The 16,001-nt window shown below is 56.8% G+C and overlaps 1 protein-coding gene across 2 annotated transcripts in view; it reads left to right on the top strand.

Moving 5' to 3' along the window:
* The window catches only part of UBR4 (ubiquitin protein ligase E3 component n-recognin 4), a 157,591-nt gene extending 144,821 nt beyond the window's left edge, over positions 1 to 12,770 (top strand). For both annotated transcript variants that reach the window (XM_062190527.1, XM_062190526.1), the window contains exons 100-106: positions 614 to 756; positions 1,050 to 1,175; positions 2,188 to 2,382; positions 5,654 to 5,878; positions 9,565 to 9,655; positions 10,156 to 10,318; positions 12,371 to 12,770. In XM_062190527.1, the coding sequence (XP_062046511.1) occupies positions 614 to 756; positions 1,050 to 1,175; positions 2,188 to 2,382; positions 5,654 to 5,878; positions 9,565 to 9,655; positions 10,156 to 10,318; positions 12,371 to 12,435 (1,008 nt within the window). In that variant the 3' untranslated portion in view covers positions 12,436 to 12,770. The remainder of the gene's footprint in view (positions 1 to 613; positions 757 to 1,049; positions 1,176 to 2,187; positions 2,383 to 5,653; positions 5,879 to 9,564; positions 9,656 to 10,155; positions 10,319 to 12,370) is intronic.
* Positions 12,771 to 16,001: the final 3,231 nt, after the last annotated feature.

The raw sequence follows: 16,001 nt of genomic DNA, 5'->3' as shown, positions 1-16,001 counted from the left end.
GAAAACAGAGTCAGAGCCAGAATTCCAGCCTAGGCTCCTTGGACTCCAAAGCTGAGCTTTTAGAAACATACCATGCTGCTTCCATTCAGGGCACCTGGGGAGAAGACCAGACCCTGCCCCTCGCTCATTCGAACAGATCATCCCTGAAAGGATGGGGGGCCTCCTTGCTCTCCTGCAGGCTGCAGAACGGCCCTTTCCTCTCCAGCACGCATTCAGTACTCGGCACCCAGGCACCGTGCAAACCTGCTTGGTCCTGTGGTAGCACAGGCTCCCCTGCTCCGCCTGGCAGCGTTTGGAGAGCAAGTGACTTGTCGGTCAGCCCTTTTTGTCATTTTCAGACAGGTGAGGCAGCTTAGCTTAGGCTTGCATTTCTGCTTGTTTGCACAGCACCCCCTTCCTCTCTTCTTGAGGCCGTGCCTGGCCAAGTGCTTACCCCGTGGCTGAGGGGCTGACCTCACCCACTCTCCAGCACCCACACGTCCTCAGCAGCCATAGTGCCAAGGCGCTGCCTCAGAAGGGAGACAGACACTCAGTTCCCCTGCTCTGCTTTGCCTTCCGAAGCCTCCCTGGGACGTTGTCCTCACCTCGCCTCCTTACGTTGTCGTCTTTGCAGCCTACCAAGGTGCTGGGCATTTATACCTTCACGAAGCGGGTAGCCTTGGAGGAGATGGAGAACAAGCCTCGGAAACAGCAGGGCTACAGCACCGTGTCCCACTTCAACATCGTGCACTACGATTGCCACCTTGCTGCTGTCAGGTAGGCCCGGCTCTTGGAGAGCAGGCTTCTGCAGCAGGCGCGAGTGGGCCTGGACCTGGAGGCAGTGGCACTGCCAACCTTGAGGGTGCTCGCCCTTAAACCATGTAGGTTCCCGAGCTTCCCTCCGCAGCCGGAGGTGAGAGCAGTCTTGCCTGAATCAGGGAAGCTGGCATGTGCTGTCGAGGTTGCAGGCAGTTGTTCCCACAGGGGCAGGAGCGCGGGTGGTTCCTCTCCTGTCCCACTCACTCAGTCAATTCCAGCAGTCACTTGTCCCTGCTCTCCTACCTGTCCAGGTTGGCTCGAGGCCGGGAAGAGTGGGAAAGTGCTGCCCTTCAGAATGCCAACACCAAGTGCAATGGGCTCCTTCCTGTCTGGGGTCCCCATGTCCCTGAATCAGCTTTTGCCACTTGCTTGGCAAGGTGAGTATTGCACATTTTTCTGGTAGAAAGGAGGAGATTCCCAGGAGGTAGCTATGAGCCCAGCCACCAATGGCACCATTTCCTGTCTCCTCCACGGGAACCCATGTCTCTCCTGGCTTGTTGACTGGGGTGCTGTCCAGAGCAGCTGCGGATGGGGGAGGAGGGCTTACTGTAGGGGTGGCTACTGTGGCCCACCCACAGGGTGCCAGCAGCCAACACCCTCAGCGTTTGAGGCATGGGGTAAAATATCTAGTGATTCACGCTCTCCCCTCCTCTGTTGATCTTGCAACCTAAGACCTGGGGCCTCCAACCTCTGACTTGGTCCTTGAAGCCAGGATTTCCCAGTTCTTTTGTACAGTGGGTAGGTGGCTCTGATGTTTAAGTAATGAAAGTGGCTCAGTGTTGGGGGCGATATTGGGCTCCTGTGAAGCCTCTGTGGTTGTAAATTCCAGACAAGAATAGCTAAAGCCTCCCCAGGGGCCTCGTGTCGCATTGATGCCCTGTTGTAAAGCTCAGGGATGAAGAGGTCCTCACCGTGACATGGGCCCCTGGCAGCAGGGACAGTAAAAATGAGCGATGGATTGGAGTGCTTACTCTGTGTTGTTGTTGTACCCATTCTGCAGATGAAAGAGATTGAGGTGACTTACTCAGGGTCACCCAGTTACATAAGCAGGGCCCAGATGAATGGGAGTGAGTACTGAAAGCCTTTGATTCGGAGGTTGAAGAGCTTGTTTTTATGGAGAGATGACCTTGTCAGACCAGATAACTTCTGCTGTTTTTCCTCCATAATGTGCTTTCATAGATAGCCTCCCTGTGTCCTGTGAAGTCTGCCAAGGAATGGGCAGAAATGACCGTGTCCTGCAGGCCCAGCCCCGTCGTGGGCGTCCCCTTGCTCTTGTCCATTTATTCACCTTTGAGGCCATCAGGCTAGGGGCACCCAGGTGGGGCTCTGTTTTCCAGTCTGGGCTTTCACCTGGAATCTCACTTCCAGCATACGTTCTGCTTTCTGCAGGCACAATACTTACCTCCAGGAATGCACGGGCCAGCGGGAGCCCACGTACCAGCTCAACATCCACGACATCAAGCTGCTGTTCCTGCGCTTCGCCATGGAGCAGTCATTCAGTGCGGACACCGGCGGGGGTGGCCGGGAGAGCAACATCCACCTGATCCCATACATCATTCACACTGTGCTTTATGTCCTGAACACGTCAGTATCCCATCACCTGCAGGCGACTCTTGGCTCACCCACCTCGCAGCCCACACCCCTCTGCCCCAGCTTCCTGTCTCCTCCCTGACCAGTTCCAGGGAGCCTTTGTTGAGGTGGGGAGGTTCATCTGTCTTTTGAAGTCACGTAGAACATAGCAGCAAGGGTGACTTCCTTTCCAGTACTGTCCCATCTCCCAGTGTGGGCAGCCAGGAGCTGCATCCCTTAACTGACCTTCAGTCCTGAGGGCAGCCCGGCCATCGAAGTCTCTGGTTTGATGCAGCCACTGCTGCTACTTAGAAGATTCTTCTTGTGAGCTGAGAGAGGCCAAGGGTTGGGCTGCACTGTGATCTTTAGTCCAGGACATAGGAGTTGTTACAGGGGAGGGTTGTTGTCAGGGAGGGGCAGCAGAACTGAGGGCCCGTCTCCTCAGTGCAGAGCTGGATTTGTGGTCCCTGCTTCCTCTCCAGTGCGTAATGCTTCGGGCAAGTGCAAGGGGGAAGGGGGTGGTGAAGGTTTATCTGGGAAGGTCAGCCGAGGAGGCAGCCAGCGGCAGCAGATGGTCTTTTTGTCCAGTGCACATTAGGTTGATATCTGAAAGTGTGATTTTAAAGAAGCACTTAGAGGGGGTAGGGAATATCCTTTTGTTCCACCCAAGAATTTAAAAGTAGACTAAGAGGTTTACTATGCCTTAGCACGTTGATTTCATTTAAATGGGTTTGTGCTTGTAAGCCCCATTTGCTGCAGGCCTGTTGGGCAGGGCCTGGCACCTATGGCAAAGCTGTGGACTGCCCGCCTGTGTGGCCGGCACGCAGTTCAGACAGCAGGACAGCCTGTCTCTTGTTCTTTCTGATCCTCCCTCTTCAACAGTGTTATTTTCTCCTTCCCTCCCCTTTCCTTGTGAGACTGCAGGCCTCATTGTTAAAAACACAAGGCAGGTCTCCATCAGCACATTACATCACCTGCTAAGCCGCAGGGGCTGTCGGAAGAAACACCTGGCTTCACAGACATTCCCACTGTGCAAGCCGTGCAGCAGGCCCGAGCAGGGCTGATTGCCAGTACTCCTGGGCCCCCGCCAGCCCTCGGTTTTTGCAGAGACGTGTCTCTTGGCAGCCTTAAGGTGGAATGGACTGTTCCCTTCTGCATGGAGAGAACAGACTCAGCCAGGGAAACAATTTCTACAGACTTCAGGTGTTCCATGTTTCTCACATGCCAGGGTTGTTTTGTTTTTGTTTTTGTTTTTGTTTTTATTTGAAAGAGTTAGGTAGAGCCAGAGAGAAAGAGATCTTCCATCTGCTGGTTCACTCCCCAAGTGGCTACAACGGCCAGAGCTGAGCTGATCCAAAGCCAAGAGCCAGGAGCTTCCTCCTGGTCTCCCACGCGGATGCAGGGACCTAAGCACTTGGGCCACCTTCTGCTGCTTTCCCAGGCTATAGTGGAGAGCTGGATTGGAAGTGGAGCAGCGGGGACCTGAACCAGCGCCCATATGGGATGCCGGTGCCACAGGCCGGGGCTTTAACCTACTGCACCACAGTGCCTGCCCCATGCCAGGCATTTTTAACTCCTGCTTGTGTCCCTTCATTGGACAGGGAGTTGGCTCTGTCACAGTGGCCTTGGTCAGTCCGGCTGAGCCAAAAGTTTTGTCGAGGGGCACTCTGCTACAGGCTGTCTCCCTAGCCAGCTACTTGACATTGGTGTGCTTGGTCTCAGGGCATCTAGGTGCCGATGGTGAAACTTTTGCATGTGAAGACAAAAGTGTGTCACACCCTGGCTACCATGAGCCAGAGTGGGGCCTGAGTAGTCCTGTAGTGGCAGAACGTCACCTGACCTGTGGGTTCATCCAGGATACCCCTGCATTGTGTCCACGCCCATTCTGCTGGTGCCTCGCACCCTGCCCTCCTTCCCACAGCCCCGTCTGGCAGTGCCACGTGCAGCCCTGGGAACAGGGATCCTAGTGACTGCTGGTGTCGTGCTTGTCGTCTCCCTGTGGACGTAGGCGAGGGCACCAAGTGTGCCTGGCACGCGAGTACCTTAAGGAGAGTGGAGCCGGAAGCAAAGCGTCAGGAAGGACCTCAGTGACTTCTTAGTGCCCGCTCCACGAGCTGTTGTCAGAGCTTCTCCTGAGGAGGGCAGTAGAGCGTCAGCATGGAAGGCTCCGGAGCCAGGCTGCCTGGGTTCAGCAGTGCGTTCTGCCCCCAGCGTGACTCTGGACACGAGGTCTGCCGGCTCTGTACTAGCTTCCTCCTCTGTAAGGTTGGGGCAGTGCTGGTAGCCGTCTGTTTCTCTGGTGAGGCTCAAACGAGAGGATCCACACAGAGCACGTGGAGTGGTGCCTGGTGTTGTTTGTTGTGATCGTCATTGCAGTTCTGGTGAGAGCGAGGACAAGAAGCAGGGTTCACCTGGGAGAAACGATTCTCAGGAGCGAGGGTGCACGGGCCATAGGGAAGCTAACCCAAGTAGGGAGCCTAAGGGACGGGACCAGACACATACTTGGTGCAAGCCCCTGGGATGTCGAAAGGCTGCTGGAGTGCAGGAGAATTGAGGTTGTGAATGCCGGTAGGGAAGCAACTTTGCTCCCTCACTTCCGAGCTTGGTGACTTTGGGCTTCCCAGTGGTTAGGACAGTCCCACATGGAGTGTCCGTGCGCCTGCAGCAGGCTTTCAGGAGTCACTAGTTGTTTGGAATTGTGTTGGAACCACAGGGAGGTCGGGATAGTTGTCACAGAGGAGGGCCTGGGAGGGAGAAGGCGCTTGGATTGTCCGGGAGGAAGGAAGGAGGCCTCGCGGTTGGGGTTGGGGAGTGTTCAGTCAGAAACTGCAGAGAGGGCCGGCGCTGCGGCTCACTAGGCTAATCCTCCGCCTTGCGGCGCCGGCACACCGGGTTCTAGTCCTGGTCGGGGCACTGATCCTGTCCTGGTTGCCCCTCTTCCAGGCCAGCTCTCTGCTGTGGCTAGGGAGTGCAGTGGAGGATGGCCCAAGTGCTTGGGCCCTGCACCCCATGGGAGACCAGGAGAAGCACCTGGCTCCTGCCATCGGATCAGCGCGGTGCGCCGGCCGCAGCGTGCTACCGTGGCGGCCATTGGAGGGTGAACCAACGGCAAAAGGAAGACCTTTTTCTCTGTCTCTCTCTCACTGTCCACTCTGCCTGTCAAGAATTAAAAAAAAAAAAAAAAAAAAAAAAGAAACTGCAGAGAGACAGACATCAAGCCTGTCCTGCTCCCCTCCTGGCTGCTGCTGCCTCCCCCAATCCTGCTCCCGTACCCCTTTCCTTCCAGAACCCGAGCAACTTCCCGAGAAGAAAAGAACCTCCAAGGCTTCTTGGAGCAGCCCAAGGAGAAGTGGGTGGAAAGCGCCTTTGAGGTGGACGGGCCCCACTACTTCACAGCGCTAGCACTGCACGTCCTGCCCCCTGAGCAGTGGAGAACCGTTCGCCTGGAGATCCTGCGGAGGCTGCTGGTGACCTCACAGGCCCGGGCAGTGGCTCCAGGGGGTGCCACCAGGTCAGTACTTGTTTCAGAGAGCTGCTGTTTGCCTGGTGTGTTTCAAGACTTGTGTGCTACGCCGAGGCTTGCTCTTTTGACTCAGCAGTTGGCACGGACTTCAGTCTGTCAGGCCAAGAGGCTAGGCCAGTGGCTGGCAATTGCCTGGTCTCTGGGTTTTTGTTCTTGTTTTTAAACTCCCCAAATGGGCACAACAGCTGGAGCTGCGCCAATCCGAAGCCAGGAGCCAGGATCTTCTTTTGGGTCTCCCACGTGAGTGCAGGGGCCCAAGGACTTGGGCCATCTTCCGCAGCTTTCCCAGGCACATCATCAGGGAGCTAGATCAGAAGTGGAGCAGCTGGGACTCAAAACTGGTGCCCATATGGGATGCCAGCACTGCAGAGGCACAGCGCCAGCCCCGGCCTCTGGGTTTTGTGTCTGGCCACTGGCACGGTGGAGCCAGGCTCACCTGCTATAGAAAATTTCAGAGGATGGCTGCCAGGCACAAGTGATACAGCTAATGAGAAGATGAAGCCATCAGGGGGCTGAGACTGGGGCCAGATGGATTCTTACTGGGTTGGGCATACGTAGGAAGGTTTCAGTGGAGCCACAGTTGGGAGTTTTCTGGTCAAAAACTCATTGACCCTCAGCCCCGCCCCATTCTGTTCCCATCCCACCTGTACCACCTCTGTGCGCCTTTTACCTCTGGACCCACTCTCCTGCTGGTGTGCACACCTCCCAAAGAGGATGCCTCTCAGCAAGGCAGTGGCCCTGTGTGTGTGACCTGTGCTGTGATTTCCGTCAGTTGGGAGGTGTCTGCGAACAGCAAGCGCCACCATTTCTTTGAGGTGACCCTGCTGATGGCTGTGCAGAGCCAACCCATGGGCACGGCTCTGCTGATATTGCCCTGAACTGTCTGTCTGGGAGCTGCGGGGGGCGGGGGGGGGGGGGCTCCGCAAGTCTTCGTTTCCGGAAAGTCTGTCCCTGTGATTCTGCTGCTCCCCTGGGATCCTTAAGTCTGTGTCCCAGAGGGTCTTTCTAAGTCTGTAGGTCAACATGGAAGCAGAGCGGGAACTCCTGGGCCCCGGATAATGGCAAACCAAGTGAAACGCCGCTGGGAGCTTGTCTGTGGGCACCCCAAATGCACAGTAGGAGGGGGCGAATCTTGTTAGATTCCTGTGTAACCCCGCCCGCCCCAAGGTGTCACATTCCACTGTTTCCCAAGAGCAGTGATTGTAAGCCGGCTGCTAGAAATCAGCATTCAGCCCAGGAGGACGCCAGGGAGTTGAGAGGGCAGACCCGGCCTGCATCCATGGCCAGTGGAGCAGCTGCTGTCGGGCAGGAGCTCTGACTGTCCCGCAGTTAAGAAGCCAGCTTGTCACAGCTGGCGTAGGAGATCCAGTACGAGCTACGCTTGTGGCTGCCATATTCTCGGGGGTGGAGTGGGGCAGGATCACTCGGGAAGCCTGCTCCCCAAAGCAGAACGGTTCCAGGGAAGGACCCTGGCTGGCCAGGGGCCAGGCCCGTGAGCCCGGTGCACAGGAAGACTCCTGACAGGAAGGCGTTGGGAGGGTGTCCCCTGCTGCTGGCAGTGTCCCTGGCAGGCAGGCCTTTGTGTTCGCTGATGGAGTGGGTGCAGGAGCAGACACAGAAACGCAAAGCAAGGTGAGCTGACCTGCATGTTTTAGTCAGGAGAAAATGGTCCTCCTCTTCCAGGAGCTTGCCGGCATCGAAACCTGGAGTTGGATAAGCTTCCCTCACGGCCTCGGCGGTGATGTCTGAAAGTGATTGTCCTCATGCAAGGCCACTTTGTTTCATTTTCACTTCAGGCTGCAGCATCTGCAGGCGTCATAGGCAGAGGAGAGAGTGAGTGGAGGACACTGGAGTGGAAGCAGGCTGTGGGAAGCACAGTTCAACACACAAGGGATTGTTCCATTACTTTATGTCTTGGGAGTTAATTAAACAGTGAGTGCAGGTGTGAGTGGCTGTCCCATGCTGGGTAGTTCCTGCACTTGAGGCCAGGTAGTTTTAGCGTCTGAACTAAATACCATCTATACTTGTCCCATTTTCACAGTTCTTCTTTGAAGATTTATTTATTTATTTGTAAGTCAGAGATATCTTCTATGCACTAGTTCACTCCCTAGATGGCTGCCAATGTCAGGAGCTGGACCAGTCTGAAGCCAGGGCCAGGAGCTTCTTCTGGGTCTCCCATGTGGGTGCAGGAGCCTAAGGACTTGGGCCAACTTCCACTGCTTTTCCCAAGCCATTAGCAGGGAGCTGGATTTTGGAAGCGGAGCATCTGGGACTCAAACCAGCATCCATATGAGATGCTAGCGTTGCAAGTGGCAGCTTTACCCGCTTCGCCACCACACCAGCCCGTTTTCACGATTCTTACACTTGCAACATGCATGTTACCAAACATTCTGATACGTGTCCCTTTCGTCGTAGGATATTTTCTAAGATTTAGGGTACTCTGGGACAAGAGTTGGTCTACCCTTGACTTAGGATAGATATAGTGGCAGTTTGTAAATGAAGTTTCTCATGGAGTGTTAGATGATAGAAACCTAACCCTGACCCTGGTATTTCACTTCCTCTGCCCTGAGAAGTCTGGTCTTTCTCTGTTTCATGGTGGCTCTAGCTGCTCTACTGTTTCCTTGAACCGAGAGTGTCTCCTGAGAAGGCCGTGAACATTGTGCGAGCACCCCTGCGCTCCGAGGCACTGTCTTTAATCCTGAACTGAACCACTAGGTGAAGTAGAGAGATAACAGCTGGAAACCAAGGAGTGTGGTGAACAGTTCTGGGACATCCCAGGGCCCAGAGGTGGCTGCACATCTCACCCGAGACCCTGCTATTGTTCAACACCAGATTCTACTAGCTGGCTGTTTTGTCACAGAACACGCATTTGAAAATCCCCATGTTTGGCTGGCTTGGGTCTTCTGACTGATGATAAATCTTTCCTGATGGGAATGGAAAGACTGAAGTACAGAGCCTTGTTTTCTACTTAATTAATTAGGCCCACTGAGTGCATGAGCTTGTGTGGGGCTACATAAGGAAACTTGGGGCTCCTTCACATTTACGCCAGGAACCTTTATTTTAAAAAGACATGTATTTATTTGTCTTTATATTTGCTTAAAGGCAGAGCAACAGAGAAAGAAAGGAAGAGACAGGTCTTCCATCTGCTGGTTCATTCTCCAAATCACCTCAGTAGCCAGGTCTGGGCCAGGCTGGAGCTAGGAGCCAGGAACCACCCACATGGGTGTCAGGGCCCCTGCTACTTGGGCCATCTTCCACTGCCTTCCCAGGAGCATTAGCAGGAAGCTGGATCAGAAGCCGAGCAGCTGGGACTCAAACTGGCACTCTGATATGGATGCCAGTGTCTCAAGTGGTGGCTTAATCCGCTGTGCCCAACTCCAGCCCCAAGAGGCTTTTGATTGCCGTTGTCCTGTTCTCATTTTCCTCAGATTTGGAAGTTGAGTACTAAGCCAGTCAGATGCATTTCATGGAACCTTCTCGTAGTAAATAAGCCGCTGGGCCCCAGGTCTTCAGAATTTCTTGCCTGTGGCTGCTTTTCTCCAAGAGGTCGGGCAAGTAGCTGGGACCACGTGACGTGTTGCTTACAGGGACTCTTGCCTGGCACCCCAGTGCTCTGCTCTGTCCCATGAGTCTCTTGGGGACTTCATGGGATGGGACTTGATTTTCTTTTCCAGGCTGGCAGACAAGGCCGTGAAGGACTATTCCACCTACCGTTCTTCCCTTCTGTTTTGGGCTCTCGTCGATCTCATTTACAACATGTTTAAGGTAAGGACACGGCATCCAGGTGGCTCTCCTCTCTGGCCTGGGGGTGCTCTGCTCCTGAGACGTAGTTGGCTCTCCCGTGGGGGGGGGCGGCATTATGTTTTCAGCCTTGCTGTAAGCCCACTTCTACAGGAAAGTCTACCCTCCCACCTCTGCCGTAGTTGCTCGTGAGCCCCCGTTGCCCGTGGGACACTCACTGCAGACTGTCCAGTAACAGGCCGCTGCCCATGCCTGGAGAGGGATCCTTTCACCCTCTGAAGGAAGCAGTGCATCCTGGGAGCGGTCGACAGTTCCCTTCAGTCTGCACACGCAGATGTGACTGTAGGGAGGAAACAGTGCAGTCGCTCGTTGGAGCTGTAGGTCCAAGCGACGCAGTGAGAGTAAAGGTCCTGAAGGGGTAGCACACCCCAGGGAGAGCTCGGATGTGTGGGGTTGGCTAGGCTGGGGACTGGCTGCCTTGAGCCATTCGCTTGCCCAGCCCTGTCTCCTGTTGGCTCTTGCAGAAGGTGCCTACCAGTAACACGGAGGGAGGCTGGTCCTGCTCTCTGGCCGAGTACATCCGCCACAATGACATGCCTGTCTACGAGGCTGCCGACAAAGCCCTGGAGACCTTCCAGGAGGAGTTCGTGCCAGTGGAGACCTTCTCAGAGTTCCTCGACGTGGCCGGTCAGTGTCAAGGTGGCCTCCTCCACCCGTCCTCTGTGGGGAGGCCCAGGGCTTGGTCTTCACGTAGCAGAGGTAACCACGGGCAGCACAGCCTGTGAGCTACTACTGGTGGGAGCAGCGGCTCGACCGTGTGCCACCCAGCACTGGGCTGCTCACCGTCCATCAGCCCAGTTGAGGCCACCCTGGGTAAGGTGGGAACTTCGGTTACCTCCATTTTACAGAGCGGGTAACTGAGGCTTTGAAGGTTAACTTGCTGCCCACAGGAGCGTAGCTAGAGGATGATAGAGCCCCCTTGTGGTTCTGGCTGTTAATGACAGTTCACAGGATCAAAGTGCAAATAGGAGTGTGCCCTTCTTCTCCGCCTTTTGGGGACTGGGACCTCTGAGTCGCAGCTGCCCCTGGGAGATTCTGAAACAGATGAGGAATGTCAGAGCAGAGCATCCTGAGCCTCCTGGGTGACATCCGGGTGACAGTGGCCGGCCCTCAGCCCAAGGCCATCCTTCTCTCCTGTGTACGCAGTTTTTGTATGACAAATTGTCGTACTAACTGCAGACACGTGAAAATGTGTTTGGATTCCGTAAGAAACATCAGATGACAGCAAGGGGAGGTGACTTGAGCTTGGAAAATCCACCTAGGATTAAAAGCTCCCTTCCTCTTGGGTTGTGGGCACTTTGACGTTGTAACCCATCAGTTCAGCCACTCAGCCAAAGCAGAGGGCAGCAGATCTGGGTGCTGTCCCGATAGCTTGCGTCGCTGTTTCCTGATGGTCGTTGTAGAAATTTTACACTGTGCAGAAGCAGGCGGGAACTCCCCAAGGTGCCAGTGTTGGGAGGACGTCTCTGTTAGCATGTTGTCTGCTTCCCTCCCCGGGAACAAGGTCTGCGGAAGGCCTCGGTACTGCTCAGCGGGTTCATCTTCCCAGCTCAGCGCCGACTGAGCCATCTTTTTCGGAAGCACTGGGTGGTCTCAGCCATGCGTGACCCCACCCACCTCTGTGTCTTTGATAATTGCTCACCCCTCTCTGGTCTCTTCAGCCTGAACGTGAGCACATGCCGTGCTTTCTCCCCAGAAAGTTAGCCCTGACTCGGAGCAGATCGCCTGCTTAATTTTCTCTGTCCTCAGTGCGGAGCCCTGTGCCTGTCACAGGGGACCCTGTCACTGTGGCTGTGAACACCAGGGCTCTGCATCAGCCCTGAGCTAGTGATGGTGGGGAGAGCCATGGCCCCTGCCGGGCAGAAGCCACTGGCCTGCCCCTCCTCAGTCAGCTTCTTACCCGGTTTCAGCTGTTAGTGTCATTGCAGCAGACACACCCTGCTCCAATGCACAGCACCTTCCAGTGCCAGCTCCAAACACTTGGTGCCACTCCTGCCTCGGTTAGTGCAGGGACTTGGGAAGTGACTTTGGTTTGACTGTGGCCATGCCAGCGGGGTTAACCACTCCACATCTGTGTCTCCTGTGCCCTGCCTGGTGAGGAGGGGTGGGCTCTAGGGGCTCTGTAGGGACCTAGCACCTTTGTGCACAGGGCACTATCACACGATTGGTCTCATTTCATGCCCGCCCTGAGGCATCACATGGCTCTGCACGGTCTCCGTCTGATGATTGACAAGTGGAGCTCCTGCGCTTGGACCGCGTGCGCAGGAACTCAGGACTGTGGTGGGCTCGGAGCTCAGGAGAACCCAGCCCCCTGTCTGCTCTGCCCCTCCCCGCCCTCCAGCGCAGCGCATCAGCCTCGCGTTGGTCCAAGATCTTGCTGAGAAGAAGGGAGAGGCTGGCGCGTGCTCCCTTCAGAATATTCGGTTCTTGTCGTTGGCAGCTCTTCTACCTGAGCCAGGTTCACATCCTCCACCCCAGGCTCGGGCTGGCCTCTCACCACTTCCCCTGCAGCAGAACAGGGCGTGTGCTCGGTGACTGCCTCTCCATTCACTGCTGGTGTCAGCGAGTGGCTGCCTCCGAGCTTGCCGGGGCGCAGCGTGGTCTGTGTGGGTGCACCAGCCGTGACTCAGTGGGGCTGTGCGCGACGCTCCTAACCAGCCTGGGCCCTGTGTTTTCTAGGTCTCCTCTCAGAAGTCACTGACCCGGAGAGCTTCCTAAAGGACCTGTTCAATTCAATCCCCTGACCGCCACACGGACACCACTGTTGACGAAGACTGAAGCAAGCTTGCTTCCCGCCCTCTGTCCCCTCCCGCGCGCCGACTCCCCACGGGATGCTGCATCATTGCCTCCCCCATCCCTGGTTTTTTCTTGGAGTGGCTTGGGGTTTTAGGCTTCCTGTTTCTCTGTGCGTGTGGTGCGCTAGCGCTGAAGTTGTCTGTGACCCCAGCCATAGAAGGACCTGTACAGACCTGGGAACCACGGCTTGTCCTGGCCAGCGTGATACTTGAGTGTGCACACCTTGAGAAATAAATGAATGACTGAATACACATAGAAAGCGAAGGTGTTGGCTCTGCCGAACCCGTCCTGATGGTGCAGGCCACACGCTTTGCCTAACTGTGTCGCCTTTCTGGTGCCTGCCTGGGAGACCGCTGTACCAAGATCACCTGGCCTCCCGTCAGCACCCAGAGGAGCCAGTCCAGTCTCAGCCAGCGAGCTGGTGTGTTCGATGGTTTTGATTTTTTTTCCCCAGCACAGAGCCCTTGGTCTTGCTCTTCATTTTTTGGCTCTGGGAGCTGGAACCCAACATGGAGCGCGTTGGCTTTCGCGTGCGCAGGGAAGGCAGGCGCGGTGGAGCAGGTGTGGTCTTTGTTGGCGACCACAGGCCTGGGGAGCACTTGCCATTCCCCTGCTGACGCTCTCCGGGGTTGTTGTGTTAAGGAAAGGCCGGGAGCAGGCGTGGGGTCAGAATGCTGAGGGGGCTGCCTCCGCTTGCAGGCACCTAGTGGGCTCTTGTTTCTAGTCTGACAGTCCTGGCAGGAGGTTGTCCAGGAACCAGCCATGCTTGCCGGAAGCCACCGGGCCCTCCGAGAGCCTCTGTGGCACTCTGGTGAGGCTCTAGTGAGGCGGCGAGACTGGAGCAGGCTGACCCGACGTGGTACCTGAGAGGAAGTGCTTGCCTATGTCTGTCTCCTTTTGTTCCCTGCGGCCACTCTGTGTGGCATGAGCCTCCCCATCTGCCAAGTGGTTCATGTGGCTGACCCGTCAGGCCAGACCATCTGGGACGGGACTCCTCTGGGAGCAGAGAGATCCACAGCCAAGCTGCCCGCCACTCCTCAGTGCCCTGACCGTGCAGCCGCGAGCAGCATGGACGTAGACAAAGGCGGCTTGTTGCCAGGCCCTGCTGGCAGCCCTGGCAGCCCGGAGCACATGTGCCCTTGTGCACGACTGCCCTCGTGTTCATGTGGGGACGCAGGCTCCTGTGGGACCAGCTTGGCCCTGGCATGCGGGAGCAGCGTCAGGTTGTGGTCAGGCCTCGCCTGTAAAATGGGGGCGTTGGTCTGCACAGGTCGGGCGTGGCGAGGTCTGCGTGAGGTCAGTGAATGGTAGCTTATTAATAGTGAACTCGCAGCCCAGGTCTACTGGGCTCTGAAACCCCTTGTCAGGCCCTTGCTGACCTGGTGGGAACTGGTTGTGCTTAATGCTGGGGCGGGAGGAACACAGTGGGGAAGGGGGTTTTGGGAGTGTGGTGCACGGTGCCAGGGAGGCAGCCTTGGGCCTGTGCCGAGGGATGAGGCTGGCCAGAGTACATTTCCCGAGACTGCGCCAGCGCTGCTGCACCAGCTCTGACCCCCGTGCTGCCCCCACCAAGATGGGAGCCGGGGCCTGGGGGCCGGGAGCAGAGGCGAGAGTGAGCTCTGCAGGGGCTTGGGTGCGTTTCCCAACCTGTCTGCATGAGGGCTCTGGGCATGAGTGCAGGAGAGGGTCCTAGAAGCAGGCCCCGCCCAGCACAGCCTGCCCTGGCTGTGCCCAGTGCCGCCTGGGGCACAGGAATCTCATCACCCTTGCTTTCTCTGGGTGTCAGGATAGACATCCAGCCTGACGCGCATGCACGTGTGTGTGTGTGCACGTGTGTGCACACGCCTCAGTCAACACAAGTCCCGTTGCTTTGGTGATGTCTGCTTCCCGCCGCAGGAGGCTGCTCCCTTTCTCACCTTCCTTGACTGTTGCCTCGTCGCAGAGCCTGGCCCATGTCTGGGTGCTGCTGGCTCGTCCCCTTTGGCCTCCTGATGAGCCGGGAGAAGCTGAGCAAGACATGTGCAGCTGCAGAGTCTCCCTGTTGCTCAGGGGCGTGGGTCCAGCCTGGGGGGGGACGCCGCCCTGGCCCTGCTCAGCCGTCCTCCACATCTCACCCTGGGCCCCTCTGCTCTGACCCAGGACACAGACAGGAGGAAAGGACTGCTCAGGGCCCTGGCTTCAGGCCGTGGCAGTAACCCTGGCAGCTGCCCTGGTCACAAAGTGGGAGAAGAGGGGCCAGGCTCCGAGGTGAGGAGGAAGGAGAGAAAGTGACAGTGAGGAGCACCCCCGGCTCAGCTCCTCCATCCACCCTGGGCTCCAGCTGCCCCCACCCCCATCCCATGCAGGTCCTGGGCCACGATCAACGTCAGCGTCAGAGATCGGCCAGGCCTCCAGGGTGCAGGGAGCTGATTTCCTGGGGCACCCCTGGGTGAGGAAATGGGGCTGGGCAGGAACAGCAGGAGCTGGCTTTCCTGGCTTGGGGAGCCCAGGTATGGGGGAAACCAGTGAGAGCCTGGTCTCACCCGTGGGGGCAGTGTGGTCTCGGGCAGGAGTGATGGCTTGATGCTGTGTCCCCCAGGTTCCTGTGCTACCTTGCCAGTGACTCTGTCACTCCATCTACCCCAGCTGTCCCCGATCACCACAAGGGGCTCTTGCCAGACCCCTGCAGGCTGTTGATGGTTGTAGAAACTTGGGGAACCCCCCAGGACTCCTGCTATGTCACTAACCCTCAGTCCCTGTGTTTTGTCTCTCTATTTTAGATTTATTTATAAGTCAGAATTACAGAGAGAGATCTTCCATCTGCTGGTTCACTCCCCAAATGGCTGCATGGCCAGGGCTGGGCCAGGCCAAAGTCAGGAGCTTCCTCCAGGTCTCCCACATGGGTGCAGGGGCCCAAGCATTTGGGCCATGCCCTGCTGCTTTCCCAGGCACACTAGCAGGGAACTGGATTGGAAGTGAAGCAGCCGGGACTTGAACTGGCGCCCATGTGGGATGCCGGCACTATAGATGGTGGCTTAACGTGCTGGTCACAGCAGTGGCCCTGTGTTGGCCCTGATTTAAAGAGAGGGAACCATAGGCTCAGAGAGGCAAACTCACTCGCCCAAGGCTGCACAGCCTGTAAGCAGGATGCAGCCCGTCTGCCTAGGTGGCCTGAGCCCTGCTCATTTGCCTGATCTTGCTCTCCCTCTGGTCTGGGTATGGACTTAGTTAACTCATCCCAGCTCCCAGCTGGAGAGCACAGCTCCAGGAGCCAGGGCTTGGCCAGGTCCCAGTGGGTGGGGCAGCCGCAGCCATGGGTTAACAGGCTGTTCACAGGGAACTCTGCTTAGGGCTGGAGCGGGTGAGGGGCAAGGCCCTGGGAACCAACTCTGCATTGGGATGGCAGGACAGACACGTGGGCTCCACTCGTCCCTAATGTCAGGGCCACAGGGCGGTTACAGGGGGGCTTGTGTTGGGGGAGGCTGCAGGTATCCCAGCCCTGGTCCCTTCATAGGGCAAATATCTGCCACTTCAT

The sequence above is a fragment of the Lepus europaeus genome, chromosome 5 (genome assembly GCF_033115175.1).
Source record: "Lepus europaeus isolate LE1 chromosome 5, mLepTim1.pri, whole genome shotgun sequence".
Classification (NCBI taxonomy): domain Eukaryota; kingdom Metazoa; phylum Chordata; class Mammalia; order Lagomorpha; family Leporidae; genus Lepus; species Lepus europaeus.
The sequence above is the reverse complement of the archived record's forward strand: the minus strand, read 5'-3'. Positions and strand labels throughout refer to the sequence as shown.